General features: G+C 40.6%; 1 protein-coding gene across 2 annotated transcripts in view; it reads right to left on the bottom strand.

Moving 5' to 3' along the window:
* Positions 1–9,045: 9,045 nt before the first annotated feature.
* med13a (mediator complex subunit 13a) overlaps positions 9,046–26,101 on the bottom strand; it is a 149,793-nt gene continuing 132,737 nt past the window's right edge. For both annotated transcript variants that reach the window (XM_078422084.1, XM_078422083.1), the window contains exons 26-31: positions 22,354–22,512; positions 17,418–17,576; positions 15,575–15,702; positions 11,169–11,330; positions 10,271–10,371; positions 9,046–9,759 (exon numbers count right to left, since the gene is read on the bottom strand). In XM_078422084.1, coding sequence (XP_078278210.1) covers positions 9,627–9,759; positions 10,271–10,371; positions 11,169–11,330; positions 15,575–15,702; positions 17,418–17,576; positions 22,354–22,512 — 842 coding nt within the window. In that variant the 3' untranslated portion in view covers positions 9,046–9,626. The remainder of the gene's footprint in view (positions 9,760–10,270; positions 10,372–11,168; positions 11,331–15,574; positions 15,703–17,417; positions 17,577–22,353; positions 22,513–26,101) is intronic.

Raw genomic sequence — 26,101 nt, forward strand, 5'->3', positions numbered from 1 at the left:
TGCCCATTTGTATTTTACGTGTAATTTTATATTTACTTATCTTGCAATATCCAATCCATTAGAATACGCTGACTGTCTCGTAATTGTGGTCTCTTTCACCTCAATCTAACCACCTCCCTCCACCCATACTTTTTCATTAGGAGGGAATATCGGAATACACATTTCCCTTCTGGTTAATTTAAAATCATAAACCAAATGGACTGTAACATCATCAAAAGCAGCTTGATTATTGCTTAATATTAGTTTCATTAGGATAATTTGTGGAGGAACTTTCCTCCAGTACTTGAGCCCTGCAGTTTAATGGCAGCAGATCAGCACTGCATCTCATGTTCTTTCCCATGGCAGGGTTATTTACTACAATTGCTAAAGTAATGTTCTATTTATTAAAGCTTGTTCTGGCAATTGTAGATTAACCAAAATAGTGACAGATATGATAGTGCCATTTAAGAAGTTTTTAGATAGGCACATGGATATGGATCACTTGCAGGCAAAAGAGATTAGTTTAACTTGGCATTATGTTCGGCACAGACATTGTGGACTAAAGGACCTGTTCCTGACTAGGCAAGTAGTTGATTGAATTAGTTGATGTACTTAAGTGGGATAGCAGGATGTGGAGTGTGAAGATTGTTTTAGGTGGGCAATTACATTTCTTAATAAAAGAGTGGAGAATTGCTCAGGATTGGCTATTTTTTAATTTCGTTGTACTCGTTGCAATGACAATAAATGAATATTATTATTATTATTACCTTAATTCCCTTTAACCACAGAGGCAATCGGATTAAAACCTCCCAAGTTTGGCCATCAATTTTTAGCCAATTACCACATGTGACTAAGTGATAACTAGCAACACAGGTTGCAAAACATGAAACAGACTTTGGTATATTGTGTACCATACAGAAACATAGAAAATAGGTGCAGGAGTAGGCCCTTCGATCCAGCAATGCCATTCAATATGATCATGGCTGATCATCCAAAATCAGTACCCCGTTCCTGCTTTTTCCCCATATCCCTTGATTCTGTTAGCCCTAAGAGCAATATTTAACTGTCTCTTGAAAACATCCAGTGAATTGGCCTCCACTGCCTTCTGTGGCAGAGAATTCCAGATTCACAACTCTCTGGGTGAAAGTTTTTTCTCATCTCAGTCCTAAATGGCCTAACCCATTATTCTTAAACTGTGATTCCCCCCCCCCCCTCCCCCACTGGTTCTGGACTCCCCCAACATGGGGGACATTTTTCCTGCATCTAACCTGTCTAATCCCTTAAGAATTTTATATGTTTCTAAGATCCCCTCTCATCCTTCTAAATTCCAGTGAATACAAGCCCAGTCAACCCATTCTTTCATCATATGTCAGTCCCGCCATCCCGGGAATTAACTTGGTGAACCTACACTGCACTCCCTCAATAGCAAGAATGTCCTTCCTCAAATTAGGAGACCAGAACTTCACACAATACTCCAGGTGCAGTCTCACCAGGGCCCTGTACAACTGCAGTAGGACCGCCTTGTTCCTAAACTCAAATCCTCTCGCAATGAAAGCCAACATGCCATTAGCTTTCTTCACTGGCTGCTGTACCTGTATGCTTACTTTCAGTGACTGATGTACAAGGACACCCAGGTCTCGGTGCACTTCCCCTTTTCTAAATCTGACACCATTCAGATAATAATCTGCCTTCTTGTTCTTGCCACCACAGTGGATAACCTCACATTTATAATTAAGATAACACCCAGCATTGTCAATCTGTTCTAAATGGGAGTTAATATTGAAACGTTTTGTTTTTCTAACACCAATGTTTGAGTAGACATTATTAGTCAGCCAGACCACACTAGTTCACAACCATACTGACCTTAGCCATGCAAATTGGGGTCTCATCCTTCAACCTCTCACACCATGTGGTCATTTTTCAAATATCTCCAATAATCGTAATCATTTAGAAGCAACTGAAATAAGTTAAATTAAATTAACCATTTTAAGAATGATAAATGTGTAAGAAGGAACTGTAGATGCTGGTTTAAACCGAAGACAAGACACAAAAGGCTGGAGTAACTCAGTGGGACAGGCAGCATCTCTGGAGAGAAGGAATGGGTGATGTTTCAGGTTGAGACCTTTCTTCAGACTGGTTAGGGATAAGGGAAAGGAGAGATATAGATGGTGATGTTGAGAGATAAAGAACAATGAATGAAAGATATGCAAAAAAGTAACGATGATAATGGAAAAAGGTCATTGTAAGCTGTTTGTAGGGTGAAAATGAGAAGCTAGTGCATCTTGGGTGGGGGAGGGATAGAGAGGCTACCTGAAGTGAGAGATATCAATATTCATAACCACTGGGCTGTAAGATGCCCAAGCGAAATATGAGATGCTGTTCCTCCAATTTGCATTTAGCCTCACTCTAACAATGGAGGAGACCGAGGACAGAAAGGTCTGTGTAGGAATGGGAAGGAGAATTAAAGTCTCCAGCAACTGGGAGATCAGGTTGGGCTAAGCGAAGGTGTTCCTCGAAACGATTGCCCAGTCTGCGTTTGGTCTCGCCGATGTATAAAAGTCCACATCTTGACCAACAAATACAGATGAGCAAGTGAACCTCTGCCTAACCTGAAAGGACTGTTGGGGTCCTTTGATAGAGTCGAGGGAGGAGGTATAGCGACAGGTGTTGCATCTTCTGAGGTTGTAGGGGAAGGTACCTGGGGAGGGGGTGGTTTGGGTGGGAAAGGATGCGTTAACCAGGGAGTTGCAGAGGGAACGGTCTGCAGAAGGCGGAAAGGGGTGGAGATGTGAGAATGTGGCTAGTGGTGGGATCCCGTTGGAGGTGGCGGACATTTGTGGGTTATGCGTTCTATGGGACCGCTGATGGGGTGGAAGGTAAGGACCAGGGGGACTCTGTTGTGACTAGGGGAGGGGGAGCAAGGGGGGAACTGCAGGGTACCGAGGTGACACAAGTGAGGGCCTCATTTATAATAATGATAACGTTCAGAATAATTCATTATTTTACATTAAACAGCCACTTACCTTTGACATGATAGGCAGTGATTACATTCAAATGAATGGAAAGCAACAGTTGATGTTAATGTGATGTGAATAGGTCAAGTATAACTGGCCTTTCGACTCAGGTTGTTACAGAAAACCCAGTCTCGGTAAAGAGCAAGGGGATCCGATGTACGCATTCTGGGTACTTCAATGCTCATTAGTGTTCTACACTGATGTGTTATCTCATTGACAGAATGATCAGCCATGATCACATTGAATGGCGGTGCTGGCTCGAAGGGTCGAATGGCCTCCTCCTGCACCTATTGTCTATTGACAGTCCGACCAGTTCCATCTTCCATTCTTTTCCTGGTACTTCTGCAACTCTTTATCTGCACTTGGTTGTTGTGATTAGTGGATGCACTATGTGAGCAGCTAGAGATAATGGGTAGCCCTTGTCCCCAAAAATCCATCCCTCCACATAGCGCCGGCTGCTGTAAATGTCCAGTGGTGCATCCTCCTGTAGAATGAAGGATTTGTGTTCTTCCTGGTAATCACAAGGAAATGTAAATTCCCACCATAAACTTGAGGGAGTGTAACTCCTGCCAGAATAGAAATATCTTCTGGAGTACAATGGCAAGTTCACTTGATCTCCACACAGAGTTGCACATCACGGGAACAGGCCCCTCAGCCCCCCCAATTGATACAAAAATATTTTTTGAGAGATCCCCAGTATCTTTTCATGATTTGCTTTATGTACACGGGGCTAAGACCTGAGATCACATTGCAAAAGATAAGGAAAAAATTGTTTCACTGACCTTAAAATTTGTATCCCGAAACAGAATTGCACTCTGCAACCACATCATCAGCAACATCCATGGGTCACAGAAAAAGGAGCAATCAGACAGCAGGCAGGTGATGGGCTGAACATAGCTCCAGCTAACCCACAGTTCAGGAAGCCATTTTTATTCACAGTGTACAAGTCGTTCCTCAAACAATGCCTTCCAAAATTGGCTTGTGCCCCAGATTTTGTTTTACAGTAAATTAAGATGTGTCTTACACAAAACAATTACGGATGCAGTTGTAGAAATTTGGAGCAGTGTTCCAGTTAAATTGATTTTGAGAACAAAAGCTTCAAGGATAATGGAGGTAAAGGTATATGGAAAGCAGGTCATAGATCAGCCATGATTGCTTTAAATGGTGGAACAGGCTCGAGGAGATTATAGCTGTTCTGCTAACCCATTGCCACTCGGACTGATTCAGTAATTATTTCATCCAAACAATCCATTTGACTGAGGTGTTTTCTCTTTATAACAAAACAAACCAGCAGTACTGCTATCAGATAACAGATCTGTAAACTCCACCTACTGGGGCTATTCAAACCTGGATAGTGATAAGTAAATAACACAAAATAGGGTCACACCAGCATTATGAATAAATTATTTATTTTCATCTGAAAATGTTTAAAAAGTATAAACCTTTTCAACAATTCAACCATAATTTGTACTTTAAGCTTTTTTGGACTGTATGTAGCTTTTAGTGTTTGCCACGATCTCCAGACTAAAATTTGTTCATAATTCATTGAAAGACTCATAAGGAAGTACAATTGCAGCTTTGCAAGCAGGATGTTTTATACCAAAACAGGACACCAAGGATAAAAATGGACCAGTCCTCACTAAGTCTGGGGTTTCATCACTGCTTGCCCAGCTGTTACAGGCAACCAACTGTTCAGCAAAACATGACATTGTTCTCCCAATATTTTATCTCTTTAAAAATAAGCAAGGCATCAACTCTGTAAAATCCAACAATTAATAAAATTTGAGTTATTTTAAATCTACTGCAATTTCAGCTCAAAAATCTATAAATATTTTGACAAAAAGATTAAATAATGAAATTTAAATAAGACAAAAAAAAACTTTGAAGCAATGCATTATCAAGCACTGGGATTGCTAGTGTTTGCACAATCAAATGGACCACTTTCAGATCTGGCTTGAGATGACCTTTAAGTTAAGAAAGAACTGAACTGATTCCCGTGGGGATCATACATTATGAAGCTGCTGGAAATATCCAGAAAAGCATTTTTTGCAGGCATTCATACCTTAGATCATGACAAGCCAGTTAAAATGATTGCTGTTCTCCATATTGGAGAATAAACTTAGCAATAAACTGTGGGTAACAGTAGAAGGCCTGCACTGTTGTACAACTCCATGTATCCATTTAATAAAGATATCCTTTCCTACTTAACACTGATATAACCACCAGATTATGCATATGCACCAAGTTTCAAGAACACCACTGAATATAAACGTGATAGGAGTCAGGCAGGGATATGTAGATAAAGAATATATTTCAGTTTTAAAAAAACTACTCTTAATAGTAATAGTTTCACTAAACTCAGTTGCCTGTTACAAATGTAAAAAACTGAAGTTTGACAGCAAACAATTCTAATTTATTTTTGTTGTTTTGCAAACAACCCTTTACCAACATATTTAATATTTTAGAATAGAAAAAATTTAGGTTTGGACCAAGTCGAGCAACATCATAGGAAAAAGCAAACACAATCAGTAAAGAAATTACAATCAGTAGAGAAATTACAGAAAGTCAGTAAAGTTGATTCACTTACATCCTCTGATTAACTGCAAAGAGTAATTAAAATGCAAGCAGCCACAACTCCCTAATCAGACATACCAGGTTCAGTTTAGTACCACATTGTTCATTCTGTACTGTGTTCCCCATCACCTTTTGGGGTGATGTAAGTGAAAGTACAGCATTTGGGGGTATCGCACTAGTTACCCTCTGAGCAATTTATTTTTTTCACAGGAATTAAATGGCTGGGGACAAGTTTAAAAACTAACATTGATGGAAGATAGTTTTTACTTAGTGGTTTTAGGTTGCTTTATTCTTTTTAAGTAAAGAATTGTGTGAATGGTACAATTCTTCAATATCACTGTGTCCTAAGAACATGTTCAGTCATCAATAGCTTATCACTGTTCTAGAATTATGAGCCAATACATTGTATTAATTAAACAAGATGATCACTGTATTTAAAAGCATTAATTTTGTCCCTTATAAATATGTAACAAGGGGGGATTGGGGAAGGGGATGGTTGGTCTGCTCTTTATTTCCACAACATTACAATTTGCAGGACTTGCAGGGAGATAAGAAATAGATCTGAGGGATGATTTTTTTTCCACATAAAAGAGTAGTTGGTATCTGGAATAAGCTGCCAAAGGAGGTGATGGAGGCACGAACAGCAACATTTAAGTTTAAGAAGCATATGTACAGGTAGTTGAATGAGCAGAGCATACAAGGAAATGGAATTAATGCAGGCATGTGGATTAGGCATGATGGTCAGCATAGACAGGCTGGGTTGAAGAACAGAAAACAACGGAGATGTGTCCAGAGAAGTTTTGCTATTTAGAAGAGCATTGGTTTCCTATAAAGGCAATGATTGTTTTATAAAATATACTCTATCCATAGGAGGTCTATTCCAAAACATGAAACATGATTCAATTTACAAACACTGAATATGAAAATGTGGCAAAAATTCAATGTTGAATTGCCTGCATCGTCCATTATAGTTATTGGGTTTATATATATTAGGGGTTTGCAGTATTTACTAGGATTAACAACACACAAAATAATCATTGTACTCTGAACACAGAACATTTTGGAAATAAGATCAGAGTGAAAGCTCAATCATAAATTCATCAAGCATTCACACCTTTGATGTCCTGTTTCATTCAAGACCAGTCTGGACTATGCTTTCTCTGGGACCACTCACCTACAGCTCTGCAGAGGGGCCAAACAATTAAAAATCAGCTAATGGTTCCCTCGTATCCTTCAAAGACAGACATGTTTACTGTTGTACAAGGCCTCAATCAATAACAAAAAGCAAATGCTCGAGTGAAGCAAAGAGTTAAAGTGTATTAAAAGACATGTGACTCAAGCCTGAAATGTTAATCCAAGGCTGGGAGTTTGAACTTTCACAACTTTAAGTACCAATCCAATGTAGTTTTGGGACAAGATTATTATTGTATGTTATTATACATATATTCTTGTGAATCTCCTGCCACAACTATATCTTAAAAGTCTCAGCTACTTCAAGTTGCAATAGCATTATTGGCTGCAGATTTTTTTATTTACAAAAAAAATTAACAATATCTAACTTCCTCTACTTACTATGTCTATTTTATAGATTTAGTAATTATAGTACCAAATTAATTGACAGCTTTTTATGTTAAACATATTAGTTCATAGATTTATATTCTTTTATGCAGCCCAAATAGTAGGTTGTAAAAGGCTTCAAGTTTCAGGTGTCTTCCAAAACTTATGGTTTCCTGGAATTAAACAGCATAAAGTGCTATTCAGGTTTTCAAGGAGTTACTTAATGTAGCGAATTTGCTTACGTTAGCAAAGATGTGCTCTCATATATTCCGGCTTTGAAGGGAACGGGCTTAATCAAATTCCACAAAAAATTTAATCAACAACTTTCTGAAATCAACGGGACATGTGCACAGGCATGGCATCTTCACCACACACTACTGGCAAATTAACCCTTTTGGAAAAATTGTCCAAAATCAGCACCTTTTAATTACATATTCCTGCAGCAGACTCTCACTTAAATGGGAAGTTCTTGTTCTATGGTTTCTGGTGGCATATTTATATACCTGTTTAAATTTGAAATTTAATTTCAAAGCTGGTATCTCACTACTGCCGAGATGAATACATTCTCTAGCGATTACAATCTGTACAGTACTACATAGTAGTGTTTGTACCACAGCCACATGTTCAAAACATAGACTTCCTGTGAATTGTTCAGCAAATTATTTATGAGGAATTACTCAGATTTATTTGGCTGTAATTATAACTCTACCCAAGTGAAAATATTCATGTGTCACCACTGGCAAGAGTGCCCAATTACCATCTGTACACTTAAACAGTCAATTTTATATGGGGTCAGACATTTATAATGGTAAAATATGCACAAAAAAAGAACATTTTTTTAAAATGAGACCAAATTATATTTGCATAGCTAGTCCAGTTATCCCCCCCACCCCTCCCTCCTGTCAAACTACCACTGGTCTCTAATCAATCTGTTCAAGACTATGGGAGATCAACTGAGAAAAAGTGTCATCAGAATTTCTTCCCCCAAATTATATTACAGGTAACAAACCTCTGGAGTTGGTTTTGGAATTAGCTTACCCCCCCCCAAAAAAGTCACCATTTAGTTTAGTTTCAAACTATTTATGCCATTTATTATATTTGACCCTTATGATCTTATTACCTTGTGATTGTATAAAAATGAAATTGAGTTGTTTAGAAAAAAGGCACTGTGTCTACATCGCAATTTGACCAGCGATTAACATTGAAAAAATTTACTTTTCAAAGAAAATGTAACACAAGGGAAAATGAAGAGGTGCAAGGGCATACGAGGTAAATCTCAAGTCATCCACCTTCTTGCCCTATATTTCCGACTTACTGTGTCACCTGAGAAGCAATGTACTTTAATCTATGTTACCCACAATTGAGTGCTGAAGCTTTATAAAGGTTCTAGATGTCCCAAAAACTTTCAGTATTCCAAATTTTAAAACATTAGCGGTAATGATTAAACAATGGAAAAACGACATTTCATACAAAAGTAAAATAATGAAGTCGTAGAGTTGGTGTTAAAGTATCAGGTGTGATCACCACAATAAATGCAGGACCAAAACAAGAAAGCATATGGATGACATTTTTACAAAAACAGTACCTGGATCAGTCAAGCGGTCCATTCTCTAAAGTCATCATAAAGTTCAGACAATGATAAAAGTCTGGGGTCTAGAAACCTTAACACTACAACAGACCAACACACCTGCTTTGCATTGATTCAATTTTGGAAAAAAATTATGTTGCTACAAAATTTAGTTACCATTCTGCACATTTTTTTCTTTTTTTATACAGTCGTAACAAATTAAAGTTACTGATTTTGTTTTATATATACAAATAGGCAGGTGACAGGAACTGACCCAGCTAGAGAATTCTCTCCTCAGTCCTGTTACCTGTCAAAAATTCCCTCCCTCCCCCCACCCCCCCATACACCTCCCCATTTAGCCCTGGCTTCAAAATGCATGATAGGAAATGCTTAAGATGTCCTTTTTAGTTATAAACACAGTGAACATACTTTATTTACTGTACAAGTACTCTGCATCCACAGCTTTGCTGCGTTTTCACCACAGACAAGGTGTGGTCAACACTAACTCCTGCCCCTACTAAAATGTACATTGAGCCAATAGATATTTGCTGCTCTCGCTCCCGACTTTATAGCAACCTACTGCAAACTCTTAAGACGATTATAGATATTTTAGTACAACAAATGCTTTAAAGCCTGAAGGTAATATAAACCTTCCTGAAAAATTAAAAAAAATACAAAATATAAGACAATTTATACAACATTTAAAAACTTACAATAAATTAAGATGCAGGCATTTTTGGATAACTGCCCGTGGCTTTAAAACCCATCAAGCAATTAAGGGGACACCCTGGGGTCCCTCAGACACAATTTCATGAATCCCTCCATGTTTTCCTTGAGTAATGTCCGTTTCCCTTCCCACAGAATCCTGCTCTCAATGACGCTCTCAAATGACATCCTTTTTCCAAGAGTTTGCCCTGAATCCTGGGCAGCCTGGTCTACAACATGCTTGTGATAAAGTTGTACAGCTGCGTCAGCACCACAAAATGAACAGGGAGGCAGGAGCGGCGGTCCTGAGTGGCAGGGTCACAGGTCAGCCAAGAAAGAGCGTTGTACTGTTCGAGAACAAACCTGTCATTGGAAAGAATTTTACAATTTGAAACAGTCTACAAACAAAAATTAAAATAACAACAGCATTTACAAGGTAGATAACATGCCAGCACTTCACGATAATTTTCATGCTGTTTCTAAAGGAATAGAATTAACAATTGCAGCTGGGCAGACTATAAATACACACTTAAAAATAGTACGAGAATGCAGTCCTGTGTGCAGACAACCACATTAGTTGTTCTGAATTAACATGCTGAAAATCAGAAATGTAACTATCAGCTTCAGTGGAACGTGGATACAACATTGTTCAAAACAGGTTGATTAATATTTTTTTGGTTGTCTACTAGTTTTGTGTGACTCCCAAATAGTGATCGTCACATATAAATCACATTAAAAAGGCATCAGTGTAAAATTGAAAAAAAAAATTCCCCTGCTTAAGGAACTAATATTTTGTTTTAAACTTCACAAAAAAAATCTGGTTGTACATCAGTCTTGCAAAACAGAACTTTTAGAATAATGTGCTGTCCCTTACCTGAGCACATCAGAGGTTTGGTTTGAATCAAGTGGGTGGGAGTGCTTACTATGGAGCAATTCATCTGAATGCACTGAAGGCACATGGAGGTGCAAGGAGGCCTGAAAAACAAAAATATTTACACCAGTGAATTGAGAAATGTATAGGAGGTCCAGCTCGATACAGTGCTGCTGTACCTCATGTGCCAGTAGATGGCAGCAGTTTTTATTGGCAATTACAATCTCCTGGCACAGAACTACAGCTGGTAAATCTCTCCTGAAGTTACCAAATTAATTTCAGCAAAATTTACTCCTTTCACTCATTACGTATCCCTGATTTAATTAGAAATATTAATAAACATTAAAAATCTGCATGTAGTGCATCCCTCCACCGTTGACATTTGCGATTGGGCAAGGTGCTGTTTTTGCTCCTGTGCTGACTGCCAGCAACAGAAATGCTTACAGTAAAAGTAAGGCGTCCCCAACAACTGTAATAGATGTTGAGAAAGATAAACAGCAGCAACTGGGACTTTGGAGGACAAAAACTGAACTCTTTTATGATACCATTCTGGCAATTCTCCAATACAAAACCTGGCATATTTTTTTTAATCAGGTTTGGCTCCAAAGTTTTTTAGAACAGTAAATATTAGTGTGTGAAAAACATTAAAATCAACATTATGTGCAGAACTTGTTACCAGAAGTGTGTGTTCCATCACATGCCTGGTAATTCAACACCCAGTGCTAAAATACACAGAAATCAACCAGAGCCAGATTCTTCAAAACCTGTTGCTCCGTACAAACAAGCAATTGTCTGAGCAATTAGCAAGATGCTATAGCAATTTCCTACACAGGAATCTTAAATAATTTTCAAACACACTGCAGTTTTCCTGAAAACACAAACAAATAGTGACATGACTTACCTTGAGAAAAAGTGGACATTGGTTCTGTGCTTGAGGACAGGCTGACCAAAACCAATCGGGAAGTGGCCCAGCCTTGGCTGTCGAGACAAAATATCCTAGTGCCAGGGGCTGCTGCAAAATGGTTACCTCGTCATGAGATTCTTGGCGGTCCGTGCACTGTCCCTGAAACAGTTAAAACAAAAACTTAGTCATGATAATTCCAGCAGGTTAATTGTGGTAACTGAGCTCATCCACCCTACAAAGTTTTAAAGCCTTGTATTTCTGAACATCACATAGAATAGTCCTTTCTTTCGATCTAACTTCTGGCAGGGAGAATGCTACACATGCACAGTATTTTCGCTTGAAAGACTAAATGGTTAGTTGCCCGAGAGAGAGAGAGAGAGAGAGAGAGAGAGAGTATTTTGGGCTATCTTCTTGAATCATTTTGGCCCCTGGTGCAGAGTTACTTCCTCGAGCTGTTAGTAAGAGAGGGTTTTGACTATTTGGCAACAAGTGAACCAACGCCCGTGAATGGAATAACACCCAGGTCTACAGTGGGATGTATGTTGATGAGATGATGATTCTTCCATGTTCACTTGTCCTTCTAATTAAGAGGTAATAGTTTTCGGAGGTACAATGAAGTAACATAGAACAGTCAGGCACAGAGCAGGCTCTTCGGCCCACAATGTCTGTGCTAAACATGACATTAAAGCAAAGAAATCCCTTCTGTCTACATGCGAATCATATCCCTCCATTCCTTGCACGTCCATGTAGCCATCTAAGAGCCTCTTATACGTCACCCATTCCTTCTCTCCGGAGATGCTGCCTGTCCCACTGAGTTGCTCCAGCATTTTGAATCCACCTTCGATTTAAAACAGCATCTGCAGTTCTTTCCTACACATGTTCTTTACCGGTCTATTTGCTTACATTGTTACCTTCTGGGAGCTATCGACTTGGACCCGAAGATCCCTCGGTACATCAATGCTGGTAAAAGTCCTGCCACTAACTGTATTTTACCCTACTTTTGTTCTCTCAAAGTACAACATTACACACTTGCCCAAATTAAATTCCATCTGTAACTTCTCCCCCCATATCTGTAACTGATTTATAGTGGCGGCGCCTAACGGCTGCGGCTCGCCAGCAGTCTGTTCGTCTTTTTTCCTTTTTTTTTTGTTGTGTGTCGGTGTTGGGATGGTTTTTGTATTTTTTTTTTGGTTGTGTATGTGTGGGGGGTGGTGGTGTGGGTGGGGGGGGGGTGGTGGTGTGGGTGGGGGGGGGGGTGGTGGGGGAAACTTTTCTCTTCCTCACGGCGCGGGGTGCGGCTCGGCTGCGGGGCCTAACATCGCCTGGTGCGGCTCGGCCGCTGGACTTAACAGTGCCCGGTGCGGCTCGGCCGCGGGACTTAACAGTGCCCGGTGCGGCTCGGCCGCGGGACTTTTCATCGCCCGGTGCGGCTCGGCCGCGGGACTTTACATCGCTGGTGCAGCTTGGCCGCTGGACTTAACAGTGCCCGGTGCAGCTCGGCTGCGGGACTTAACAGCGCCCGGTGCGGCTCGGCCGCGGGACTTTACATCGCCCGGTGCAGCTCGGCCGCGGGACTTTACATCGCTGGTGCGGCTTGGCCGCTGGACTTAACAGTTCCCGGTGCAGCTCGGCCGCGGGACTTAACATCGCCCGGTGCGGCTCGGCCGCGGGACTTTACATCGCCCGGTGCAGCTCGGCCGCGGGACTTTTCATCGCTGGTGCGGCTCGGCCGCGGGACTTAACATCGCCCGGTGCGGCTCGGCCACGGGACTTAGCTGCGCAAGGCTTGGTCGCGGGGCCTTTCATCGCCCGGCTCGGCTGCGAGACGTTTCAGCGCCCGGTGCGATTCGGCCGCGGGGACTTCCATCCCCTTGCGGGGACTGTGCGGGTTGGTCGGGGACGAGCTGTCTGTCCGTGGGCGTGGGGAAGAGAGTGGAAGTTTTGTTGCCTCCATCACAGTGAGGGGGTGTTTGGAGTCACTGTGATGGACGTTTGTGATGGGGTTATGTGTCTTGTGTTCTTTTTTTCTATGACTGCTATGTAGTTTCGTTCGGTACTTCGGTACCGAATGACAAATAAAGCTCTGTTATACTGTTATACTGTTATATCTTGCTGCATCGTTTGACAGCCTTTTTCACTGTTCATAACGGCAACAATTTTGCTGTTCTCTGCATTTACATTTGCAACCCATCTACATTTAGGTCAAAATCAGTTCTATGTATCAAAACGAACAACAGGTCTTTGCACTAATCTCTGCGGAACACCACTGATCTCACAGGTCCACCAGAATAACATCTCTATTGGTAAGCCAGTTCTGGGTCCAAATTACATGTCACTGCATGAGTATCTGCACTGCGTCCATGCTTCTTAATCTTCTGGATCAGCCTACCATGAGGGATCTCATCAAGTGCCTTACTAAAGTCCATATAGACAACATCTATTGCCTTTACCTCAAAAATCACCATTGTCACCTCTTCAAAAAATTCAATCATGGGCTTATAGTCACTGGGCTTATATTCACTGGAATTTAGAAGGATGAGAGGGGATCTTATAGAAACATATAAAATTATTAAGGGATTGGACAGGCTAGATGCAGGAAAAATGTTCATTTTGGGCGAGTCTGGAACCAGGGGTTACAGTTTCAGAATAAGAGGTAGGCCATTTAGGACTGAGATGAGGATAAACGTTTTCACCCAGAGTGCTGCGAATCTGTGGAATTCTCTGCCACAGAAGGCAGTGGAGGCCAATTCACTGGATGTATTCAAGAGAGAGTTAGATATAGCTCTTGGGGCTAATGGAATCAAGGGAGAAAAAGCAGGAACAGGGTACTGATTCTGGATGATCAGCCATGATCATATTGAATGGCTGTGCTGGCTCGAATGGCCGAATGGCCTACTCCTTCACCTACTTTCTATGTTTGTATGTTTGTCCCTAATTAACTAATTACCTTCCAAATACAGGTCTCAAGAGATTGCTCCATGTACATCCTGTAGATACTACACAGTAGCCAAGCTGCACCAATGGTAGAGGGAGCAGATGTTCAATAAGTTGCAAGACAATCAAACTGGAACATGTACTTTATTTCTACAACTGAACCACTAACTAGTTACTTCTCTCGACAGAATTTCTTCCTAAACACAACTCCTATCCCCTTACTGGTACCTTTCTAAAAACAATAAAAAGGAATTAAAACAAATGCTTGGTGGATAACTAAAACATTTTTTAAGTTGGAAACATAGATAGCAAATTCTCCAGTTAAGTTTTGAACGAAACAAAGCAGAAAACAACTTGCTGTGAAAAGTCACAAATGATACAAAAGAACTGGAGAGTATTGAAGTGTTTAAAATCTTTCTTAGAAATTACGATCAAACAAAGGTAAATAAATGGGCATTTAATAAAAGATGCTTGAAAGGGAGTTCAATTCCTGGCACATTCGCAACAGTTCTTTGTTAACATATTTTCAGAGATTTCCAGTTAACATAAATTCTGCCCAGGGCAATTTAATCATGCTGGAGTTTGGCAGCTGTTACAATGCTCTGGTGGTGTGATAAATGTCAGGGCACATCACAGATACACAGAAAACAAGGACAAACTGGGTTCAGTGGGGGGACAGACATGGAATTTGAGACAATTACTAGGGATCCCAAAGAAAATCTAGTGACATATTTATTGTCTGATATCCAGTTTATTAATACAAACTCATCCACGACAGGGCAAGTTTTTTTTTGTGGTGTAATTTCCTTGCCTCAATGCTAAGTCTGCTAATTTGACCTTGTACCACTTAATTTAGTTTATTGTTTATTGTCACATGTGCCATAGGTACAGTGAAAAGCGTTTGTTGCATGCTATCCAGTCAGAAGAAAAACAGCAAAATGCCTGCAAAGTCCTATCAATGATAGTTCGAGGGTCACCAAAGAGGTAGATAGTAGTTCAGAGAGCAGTGCTGAACTACTATCTACCTCTTTGGTGATCCTCGGACTATCTGATTGGACTTTCCTGGCTTTACTTTGCACTAAACGTTATTCCCTTATCGTGTACACTGTAAATGGCTCGATAGTAATCATGTATTGTCTTTCTGTGGAATGGATAGCACGCAACAAAAGCTTTTCACTGTACCTCGGTAAATGTGACAATAAACAATAAATTAAACTAAGTGGCACAAGGTCAAATTAGCAAACTTAGCATTGAGGCAAGGAAATTACTTCATAAAAAAAGTAATCAATAAGTGGAAAGCGCTTCCCTCCAAAGTAGAAACTTTGAGTTATTAACAAATGCTTATTAATGATGAATCTTAATGGATGTACCAAATAGCTCTACTGTGACTTGGGAGGAGATTTACTGAAGTATCATTTGGAATTTATGTTTAACAAAAGGGATACGGATGTAGATGCGACATGGTTTACCTTGCTTGTATCACCGCCGTGTGGATAATGCGAACCTGGTGAATGTGCCGGTGGTGTGGGTGGAGATGCTGGCAAGTTAATTATTAGATCATCTTCTGGGTCCAGTAATTCAAAGATCCCGAATTCCTCTGCAAATTCAAATAAATTATAAGAATAATGGAGCATAAATATGAACACATTTTCCCCATCTTCCAACATGGCAATCAACACCAAATTAGATTAGTTGAGTTGCCAGAAATTTGACATGACAACATTTTTTCTCATGTGGTCCAACTAAAAACGACTGAAGTCAGAAAAAACAGATCCCACGAACAAACGTTGGATAAATATATTCCACCACAGCATGTCATGAGTGAACAGGACATAGTAACACAAAATGATCAAACAAAAATTGTTACTAGGCCAATCTCCAAGATACCCCAATTATCAGAATATGATTGCATCATGGCCGGGTATGGTAATTCCAATGCACGAGACTGCTGAGTGTGATCGACTCAGCCCACTCCATCATGGGCATGTCCCTCATCACCATTGAAAACATCTACATGAGGGCAGCAACTATCAACAAGGATCTCCACCATCCTGGCAATGCCCTCTTCGCGCGCGTGCTATTATCAGGCAAGAGGTACAGAAGCTTAAAGTTCCACACCACAAGGTTCAAGAACAACTGCTTTCCTACAACCATCAGGGCCTTGAACCAACTTGTACAACCCGAACCCTACCTCAGCAACGGAACGCCTCTTGCAATAACATGGACATAAAAAAAACTGTGTTTGGCATGATGTCTTGTTTTTTTGCAGCCAATAAGTATGGAAAGAGAAACAGCTAATGTTTCAAGTTGACGATCAGTCATTAGAACTCATGTTTAGATTTCTGTTGAACGGTCTTTAATCTGAAACGTTATCCATTTCTCTTTTCACAGGATGCTGCATGACCTACTGAGTTTTTCCGGCATTTCCTGGTTTTCTCTAGTAATGCATTTGAGTAACCATTCAAAGAATGAGTTAGCAATTAATCAACCATGTCGGCAGATTGGTTATTAAAAATTAGGAACTGAATTTTCCCATAGCCCGCATCAAACTTCAATCCCAAATTCTGCTTCGTCCCTTTTATCCTTGTGCTTTTAACACTTCCCTCTGATGAAACTCACTGGATATTTTCACTGTTATGCCAATTATTGATTCCAGTGAATCTATTATTCTTCAATTATACACATCAGGAAAAAATGTATCCCCGTATTCATACACATATTTCCCGCAGGAGGAGAAAATCAAGTTGATTTTCAAGGGCATCTAGTTTAATCATTGTACAATGAAAAGCTTTTTGTTGCATGATAATCAAGGGCAATGAACCTAACGAGACTTCCCAACCTTGTGTAGCATTTCAAGAGAGTTAGATTTAGTTCTTAGGGCTAAAGGAATCAAGGGATATGGGGAAAAAGCAGGAACGGGATACTGATTTTAAATGATCAGGCATGATCATATTGAATGATGGTGCTGGCTCAAAGGGCCGAATGGCCTACTCCTGCACCTATGTTTCTACAGTTATCCTACCCAAGATATGCTAACAAGGATCATACTCTGAATCCAGGGACTTCCTGTTTTTGTTCAACTCAGCTACTAATTAGGTAAATGAAGCAGAGAGCATTTAAAAACTACAAACAGGCTTTAATTCATTTTCATTTTAAAAATGGCAACAGATTGATCAACTATGCTACCATCCAATGGAGGTCACCAAACATTCCATAAACAAACAAAACCAAAACAAGAATGAGAAATCACTTGCCAATTAAAACAATGAAAAACTTGCAAATGCATGGTAAGAGAAAACAGACAACACTAACCAACATTTATTTCGTAGTTCCCAGTTTGCACCTGCACCATTGCCGAGGTTGGAAACACCAGAATGTGTGTGCATGATGTATCCTGCGGTGTGCTCAGTTGCGATGTCTGCATGTTGAGAGATGTACCACGGCCAAACACTGATCCCACGGACACAGAGTCTGCACCAACGGAAAACAGTCTTAAACCAACACTTGAAGATGAAGACTTTCTGTTAAGTATTTGACAATTCATCACAAAGTAACATTATTCCTAATAGCTTCAGGATAAGGACCTTTAGTTCCCAATAACATGCTTTTTAATAGAATTAAATGGCTCACATGATTCACAGCAGCACTCTAAAATGTAAAATGTGATTTGCAATTAGCAACATATTAACCTCGTGAATACTTGAGGTGCTTCTTGAACCCCTGGTTTCAATTATTCAGACTAGAAAAGCTTAGGAACCAATAAATTATGCACTCATCTCAATGTACCACATATAACTTTGAAGATTCTGTTGTGCTATTTGAAGGAGTAGAAAACTCCTTGCATCCTGGCCAAAATTCACCAGAGCCATGAAATACAAGTTACTCCTGCTTCCCAGACAATCATAAATGCAGCTTCCATTAACAGTCAACAGCTGTTCAACAGTTAATTCGGGAACAATATCATCAAGATGTTTTGACAACAAATTTTGCTCTATAATACTAGTTATTTCTTAAACATATCCATAGGAATCCGTAGGAATAAACGGGTCCTTTTCAGAATGGCAGGCAGTGGAGAGTTGAGTGCCGCCCGCAAGGCTCGGTGCTGGGGCCACAACTATTTACAATATATATTAATGATTTGGATGATGGAATTACAAGTAACACTAACAGGTTTGCGGATGACACAAAGCTGGGTGGCAGTGTGAACTGCGAAGAGGATGTTAGGAGGTTGCAGGGTGACTTGGACAGGTTGAGTGAGTGGGCAGATGCAGTATAATGTGGATAAATGTGAGGTTATCCACCTTGATGGCAAAAACAAGGAGGCAGATTATTATCTCAATGGTGTCAGATTAGGTAAAGGGGAAGTGCAACGAGACCTTGGTGTCCTTGTACACCAGTCACTGCAAGTAAGCGTGCAGGTACAGCAGGCAGTGAAGAAAGCTAATGGCATGTTGGCCTTCTTAACAAGAGGATTTGAGTACAGGAGCAAAGAAGTCCTTCTGCAGTTGTATAGGGCCCTGGTGAGATCACATCTAGAGTATTGTGTGCAGTTTTGGTCGTCTAATTTGAGGAAGGACGTCCTTGCTATTGAGGCAGTGCAGCGTAGGTTCATGAGGTTAATCCCTGGGATGGAGGGACTGTCATACGAGGAAAGATTGGAAAGACTAGGCTTGTGTTCACTGGAGTTTAGAAGGATGAGAGGGGATCTTATAGAGACGTATAAAATCATAAAAGGACTCGATAAGTTAGATGCAGGAAAAATGTTCCCAATGTTGGGGAGTCCAGAACCGGGGACACAGTCTAAGAATAAAGGGGAGGCCATTTAAAACTGATGTGAGAAGAAACTTTTTCACCTGGAGAGTTGTGAATTTGTGGAATTCTCTGCCACAGAAGGCAGTGGAGGCAAATTCACTGGATGAATTTAAAAGAGTGTTAGATAGAGCTCTAGGGGCTAGTGGAATCAAGGGATATGGGGAGAAGGCAGGCACAGGTTATTGATTGTAGATGATCAGCCATGATCACAATGAATGGTGGTGCTGGATCGAAGGGCCTAATGGCCTCCTCCTGCACCTATTTCCTATGTTTCTATTTATAATATATAATAATTTAGACCCAACTTCCATTTTCTCACCCCGTGGTACAGGGGGTAGTGGCATGGACCTTCTTTTACCCTGTCAAAGCTTGCCAGTGCTTGCACATATGGAAATGCATTTTCTTAAAAATGCTACAGAATTTTACCCAATTATATAATAATAATAATAATAATAATAAATATATCAATAATAACAATAAATATATCAATAGATTATTTGCATGCACTGTCACTGTCAATTTGAGTTATGGCAAGAATGAGTGGTCTGTGCTGGTTAAGCATTATTCCTTAACATAACAAAGCACTTTAGTTTTCTGGTAACTAATGTCCCATAACAATGAGGAGAAAACTCAATTACCTAATTACTTCATTGATGCAACCAAGCCCTCCAGTCTCAATAGCCATCCAGTCTCAATGGCCCTTTGTGTGGCCCTAATCACCTGCTTCTTTCCATTTCAATTCTAACATTTGGCCTAGTGACAATACATCTTTTATCAACACTCAACTCTCCGATAGTTATAAGCATTAGCAACTCAGTCAGACCCATCACTCATTTTTGTTGCCTTAAGTAGTGATGGACAACGCTATCTGCTGTTGCCATCTGTGGCCTGATGGTCCGCACATGTTGGTAATAATGTAGAGAATTCTGATAGAATGACTCAGTGACTACAAAGCACAATTCATGGCAGCATAAAAGAAAACTTGTTGATAATGGCTTTTTTAATTCAGCTTATCTTGTTCTCCGTAATAGAAGTCAGAGTTTAAAAAAATAGTCCTTCCTACTCAAGAGTACCTGCTGCACCAATGTAAAAAGGGAATGGTTACCAAATCAAAGGAACAATGAATATTCCATCTCACATCTGTTTTGAATCGTATACAAAGTTGGCGAGACATTATTCCACGATACACACCATTTGCCCCACTTCGTCAGTCTTGATGTGGTTGGCCTAATTAAGATTCTGATCAATTACACTCAGAATTCATTTTCCAATGTTCTATAGATTCAGGAGTGATCATTTTCCAATGTTCTATAGATTCAGGATCAGTTCCTGTGGATTGGAGGGTAGCTAATGTTGTCCCACTTTTTAAGAAAGGAGGGAGAGAGAAAACGGGAAATTATAGACCAGTTAGTCTGACATCAGTGGTGGGGAAGATGCTGGAGTCAATTATAAAAGACGAAATTGCGGAGCATCTGGATAGTAGTAACAGGATTGTTCCGAGTCAGCATGGATTTACGAAGGGGAAATCAGGCTTGACTAATCTTCTGGAATTCTTCGAGGATGTAACTAGGAAAATTGACAGGGGAGAGCCAGTGGATGCGGTGTACCTTGACTTTCAGAAAGCCTTCGACAAGGTTCCACATAGGAGATTAGTGGGCAAAATTAGAGCACATGGTATTGGAGGTAGGGTACTGACATGGATAGAAAACTGGTTGACAGACAGAAAGCAAAGAGTGGGGATAAATGGGTCCCTTTCAGAATGGCAGGCAGTCACTAGTGGGGTACCGCAAGGCTCGGTGCTGGGACCGCAGCTATTTACAATATACATTAATGACTTGGATGAAAGGATTGAAAGTACCATTAGCAAATTTGCAGGTGATACAAAGCTGGGTGGTAGTGTGAACTGTGAGGAAGATGCTATGAGGTTGCAGGGTGACTTGGACAGGTTGTGTGAGTGGGCGGATGCATGGCAGATGCAGTTTAATGTGGATAAGTGTGAGGTTATCCACTTTGGTGGTAAGAATAGCAAGGCAGAGTATTATCTGAATGGTGTCAAGTTAGGAACAGGGGACGTACAACGAGAACTGGGTGTCCTAGTGTATCAGTCACTGAAAGGAAGCATGCAGATACAGCAGACAGTGAAGAAAGCCAATGGAATGTTGGCCTTCATAACAAGAGGAGTTGAGTATAGGAGCAAAGAGGTCCTTCTGCAGTTGTACAGGGCCCTAGTGAGACCGCACCTGGAGTACTGTGTGCAGTTTTGGTCTCCAAATTTGAGGAAGGATATTCTTGCTATTGAGGGTGTGCAGCGTAGGTTTACTAGGTTAATTCCCGGAATGGCGGGACTATCATATGTTTAAAGACTGGAGCGACTAGGCTTGTATACACTGGAATTTAGAAGGATGAGGGGAGATCTTATCGAAACTTATAAGATTATTAAGGGGTTGGACACGTTAGAGGCAGGAAACATGTTCCCAATGGAGTCCAGAACAAGGGGCCACAGTTTAAGAATAAGGGGTAGGCCATTTAGAACTGAGATAAGGGAAAAACGTTTTCAGTCAGAGAGTTGTGAATCTGTGGAATTCTCTGCCACAGAAGGCAGTGGAGGCCAATTCTCTGAATGCATTCAAGAGAGCTAGATAGAGCTCTTAAGGATAGCGGAGTCAGGGAGTATGGGGAGAAGGCAAGAACGGGGTACTGATTAAGAAAGATCAGCCATGATCACATTGAATGGCGGTGCTGGCTCGAAGGGCCGAATGGCCTCCTCCTGCACCTATTGTCTATTGTCTATAATTGTACAGGATAGATGGGTAAAACCTTCAATTGTTGAAGATGGTCATTGCTTGGCACTGATGTGGCATGAATGTTACTTGCCACTTAATTGCTCATATCTGAAATCTTGTATGGATGTTTATCTAGGTCTAGGACTGGCAAATACTGCTTCAATTTCTGAGAGATGCAAATTGAATTAAATATCGTGCAATCATAAGCAAGCATCCCCACTTTACACCAAACCATGGAAAAACATTGATGAAGCAGCCAAATGTGGTTGTGTTTGGAATACTTCCTCAAGAAATGCAACAGTATCCTTGCATCAAAGTGGTGCCATTTATTACATCTTTCCAGCTACCCAAAAATCCAGGGCTGCCTGTTTTCACATTGAACTCTATCTGCCACACTCAGTTAATCTTACAACTATCCTCCTCACTGTTGTATTACAAGGTTTCGCCATCTACATCGACAAACATTGTTATTATCTTCTACTCTCTAAAGAGATAGCATCAAACACTACCTCCAATCTGAAAAAAAACCTTATCTATTGTCTGCAGCTTAATCAAAATCATACCGGTGTAAAATTACATCAGCATGCAACCAATCTCATAGCTTCAAATTAATCATTAATTTATACATCAATACATTCTCTGAAAATTCTTACCAGGCATGATCACAAATGATCCCTGTGGTTCCATTGCAACCAAGCAAGCACTAAGGATGCTTGGAGAATCAGCTGCAGAAATACCACACATCCTGCATGTCTCCTTTAGATGCCGGCTGAGGGACTGCAAAGTACGACGACCAAGTAAGCAACTCCAGTCTGCAGGAAATGAAGACCAGCATGAATTGGCAAGATGGAACTTGGAAACACAAATATGCACAGGAGATCAAGAAATATTTCTACTAAGGCTCTCACCATCATTTTGCATGTACATTAATTCTACAAAATTGCATTAAAAATGGAAGTTACTTTTGAGGATAATGATGTTTCAGCTTTGAATGACATTCCATCCTTCGCTGGATGCAAAAGTAGAAATATACATGCAACTCTACAATGTCTTTCAAGGACATTAGATTGCCTTAAATTTAATTAACCTCTTTTTGAAGTATAATCATTGTTGTATTGCAGGAAACATGGCAGTCATTTGCTACACAGATAATGTAAGCAATGCGACAATGATCGGACAATCCCTTTTAATAAAGTGAACTGAAGGCTACAACACCATTATTGACTATTTTGCTCTTCTTAACATCTATTCGATTTAACATTTCATTTGAAAGTCAGTTCTGTCAACTATGGCATGCCGCCTCAGGACAATGCTGGAATGTCAGCCTAGAATATCATGTTGGAAGCTCACTTGAACTCACAGACCAGATACAAAGAGGAGAATACTATTAACCAACTTAAAGCTGGAATGGTCTTGTAGATATTAACCTGTAGTTTAATACACTAAAGTCTCTTCCAAACCATAAAAAGATATATCATATTAGCATCCCCTTAAGTAAACTGATAGGCTGGGAACTTGTTGAGAAAATTAAGGATTCTGCATGTTCCGGGTCAGGTTATAATACTGGAGAAGACAGGAAAAAAAGAGTTTCTGTTTTCAGTTACTATCCAATAGGCCTTGCAAGGAAGTGAATTTACAGAAGACAGAAAAAATAAGAATGGATTCAGCTCTAATCTCTGCCATTTATTTAAAAACAAAATACTGTAGATGCTGGAAACTGAGAAAATTCCAGAAAACCCAAGGGTCAGGTAGCGTTTGTGAAGAAAAAGACCCAACATTCTGGTTGGTGAATTTTCGCAACAATTTTGATGAAAGGTCGACACAATGAAATGTTAACTCTATCTCTCCAGAAATACTATCTGAGTATTTTCGGAATTTTCAGTTTTATTTCAGGTGCAGGTTATTTGACATTTGAACACAAACTAATTTTCTATTGTAATCTATGCTTTCATATGAAGAAAGATTTAGTGGGGGTTACTGGTAGGCACAGTTACAAAACTCATAATTTTTGTATGACTTTCCAGTGTTTCAGTTTTACTGATTTGTCAGAAGCATTGTAAACTGATTGTATTCCCAGTTAAAGTGAAAGACTAAAATATCATACAAAAGTTTGCAGTCACTTTGGCTGCACTCTCTCAAGTTCATCACTGAAATGACATTGATAGCTGGTAGCTGGTTGAGCTGCTGTCTCACACCAGAGACCCGGGTTTGATCCTAATCTCAAACGCTGTCTGTGTGGAGTTGGCACATTCCTCCTGCAACTAACTGTGTGGGTTTCCTCCAGATGCTCTAATTTCCTCCCACATCCCAAACATGTGTGGGCTCATAGGTTAATTAGCCTTTGTAAAATTGCCCCCAATGTGCAGGGAGTGGATGAGAATGTGGGATAACCGAACTGGTGTAAGTGGGTGATTGACGGTCTCTGGGGACTCTGTGAGCCAGAGCCCACTTCGAAGCAGTACCTCTAAACTAAACCAAAGCATTTGATCAGCATCCTGTTCATTATGGTAAAGTATTATTCGCATTACGTTTACGCCCTCATGAGTAGCTCATTTGAATGGCATGTCTAATTTAAGTAAATTCAATTCTCTTAAAAATGGCGCAGGTTTCTAAATGCTCATAAAGCTTTAAGACAACTAATCAAAATTTCCTCCCTTGATTCATGAATCAACACCCAGGAAGGCAAAAGGTTAAAAATGTATTTTACATATATATATATTTCTATTAGGATCAACAATAAATGTTAAAATGTTAAAATAGCAATAGCAAACTAGTGTTTTAAAAAGGCACAAACCTATAAAAAAACTAGGTAAAAAAACCCCTAAAAAATATGAGCAGTTCTTCCATAATTGTTTTCCTGGAGAGTCCAGATAGTGCAGTGGATTGATCAAAAGCAACAAAACACAGCATTGATCACAGGTTGCAAGTTATATTTTTACAAATGTAACCCCTCAAAACCAAATGCTGCAGCCTCAAATTTCAAAGTATCTTCCAATTTATGTGGCTCCCTCACTCTGCCAGACCCAAATTCCCTACATGGTAGGGGAAAAAAACTACATCACATGATTACAATATTAATCTTATAAAAGAGCACAGCACCCAAATAAGCGAGATCGGTATCTCAACTGAGCATGCACAGGTCATAGGTCGCAAGGGCTAAACATTCTTGCCAGCTGATCTGCTGCGTGTATACAGGCCTGCGTTTCATCCGTATTTTCCAATTTTGCTTTGTAGAGGGAAGAAAATACTGCTTTAAAGATATTAATTAGGTGTATTTATGGTTAATTTGTACTCCGGTAGACACAAAATGCTGGAGTAACTTGCAGGCAGCATTTCTGGAGAGAAGGAATGGCTGACGTTTCAGGTTGAGACCGTACAGGAAGGGTCTCGACCTGAAACGTCAGCCATTCCTTCTCTCCAGAGATGCTGCCTGACCTGCTGAGTTACTCCAGTATTTTGTGTCTATCTTCGGTGTAAACCAGCGTCTACAGCTTCTTCTTACACCTTAAAAAATCCCCACGCTTGGTGCTTCATTGCGGGTACAGAGCTCCCTCCCACCCCAGGCAATGTCATTTGTGCCGCCGCCCAGAGTAGACACGGGCGCTGCACAAACGCACCCTCATTCCACACAAACCTCGCTCCTCTTCACCCTTCCGTCGCTCCCAGGTGCCAGCATAAGCTGTGTTCACCAGCGCTGGCTCCCTGTAGCCAGTTGTTTGGGTCTTGCTCCCTCGATGCGTGTTTCCGATTGCAACACACGTAACCTGATGGAGCGACACCCGGCAGGTATATACCCGCCTGTCCCAGGGACCACTCTCACAGCAGCGCTGGCTGTGAGGCTTGAGCTTGTCGGGTGCTGCTCCGTCAGGTTACAGGCGTTGCAATCGGAAATGCGCAGCGGGGGTGTGATCGAGGGAGCAAGACCGCAATGAAGCACCAAGCGTGGGGATTTTTTTAACGTGTAAGAAGGAACTGTAGACGTTAGTTTACACCGAAGATAGACACAAAAAGCTGGAGTAACTCAGCGGGACAGGCAGCATCTCTGGAGAAAAGAAATGGCTGACGTTTCAGGTCGAGACCCTTCCTGTAGGGTACAAATTAATCATAAATACACCCAATTCATATTTTTTAAAGCAGTATTTTCTTACCTCTACGAAGCAAAACTGGAAAATACAGATGAAACGCAGGTCTGCATACACGCAGCAGATCAGCCAACGAGAATGTTTAGCCCTTGCGACCTATGACCTGCACATGCTCAGTTAAGATACCGAACTCACTCTTTAGTGAAAATATTTGTAGGAAGGAACTGCAGATGCTGGTTTAAACCGAAGATAGACACAAAAAGCTGGAGTAACTCAGCGGCACAGTAACGGAGATAGAGTTCAGGGATTCGGCCAGTGT

The sequence above is a fragment of the Rhinoraja longicauda genome, chromosome 26 (genome assembly GCF_053455715.1).
Source record: "Rhinoraja longicauda isolate Sanriku21f chromosome 26, sRhiLon1.1, whole genome shotgun sequence".
NCBI classification, from domain to species: domain Eukaryota; kingdom Metazoa; phylum Chordata; class Chondrichthyes; order Rajiformes; family Arhynchobatidae; genus Rhinoraja; species Rhinoraja longicauda.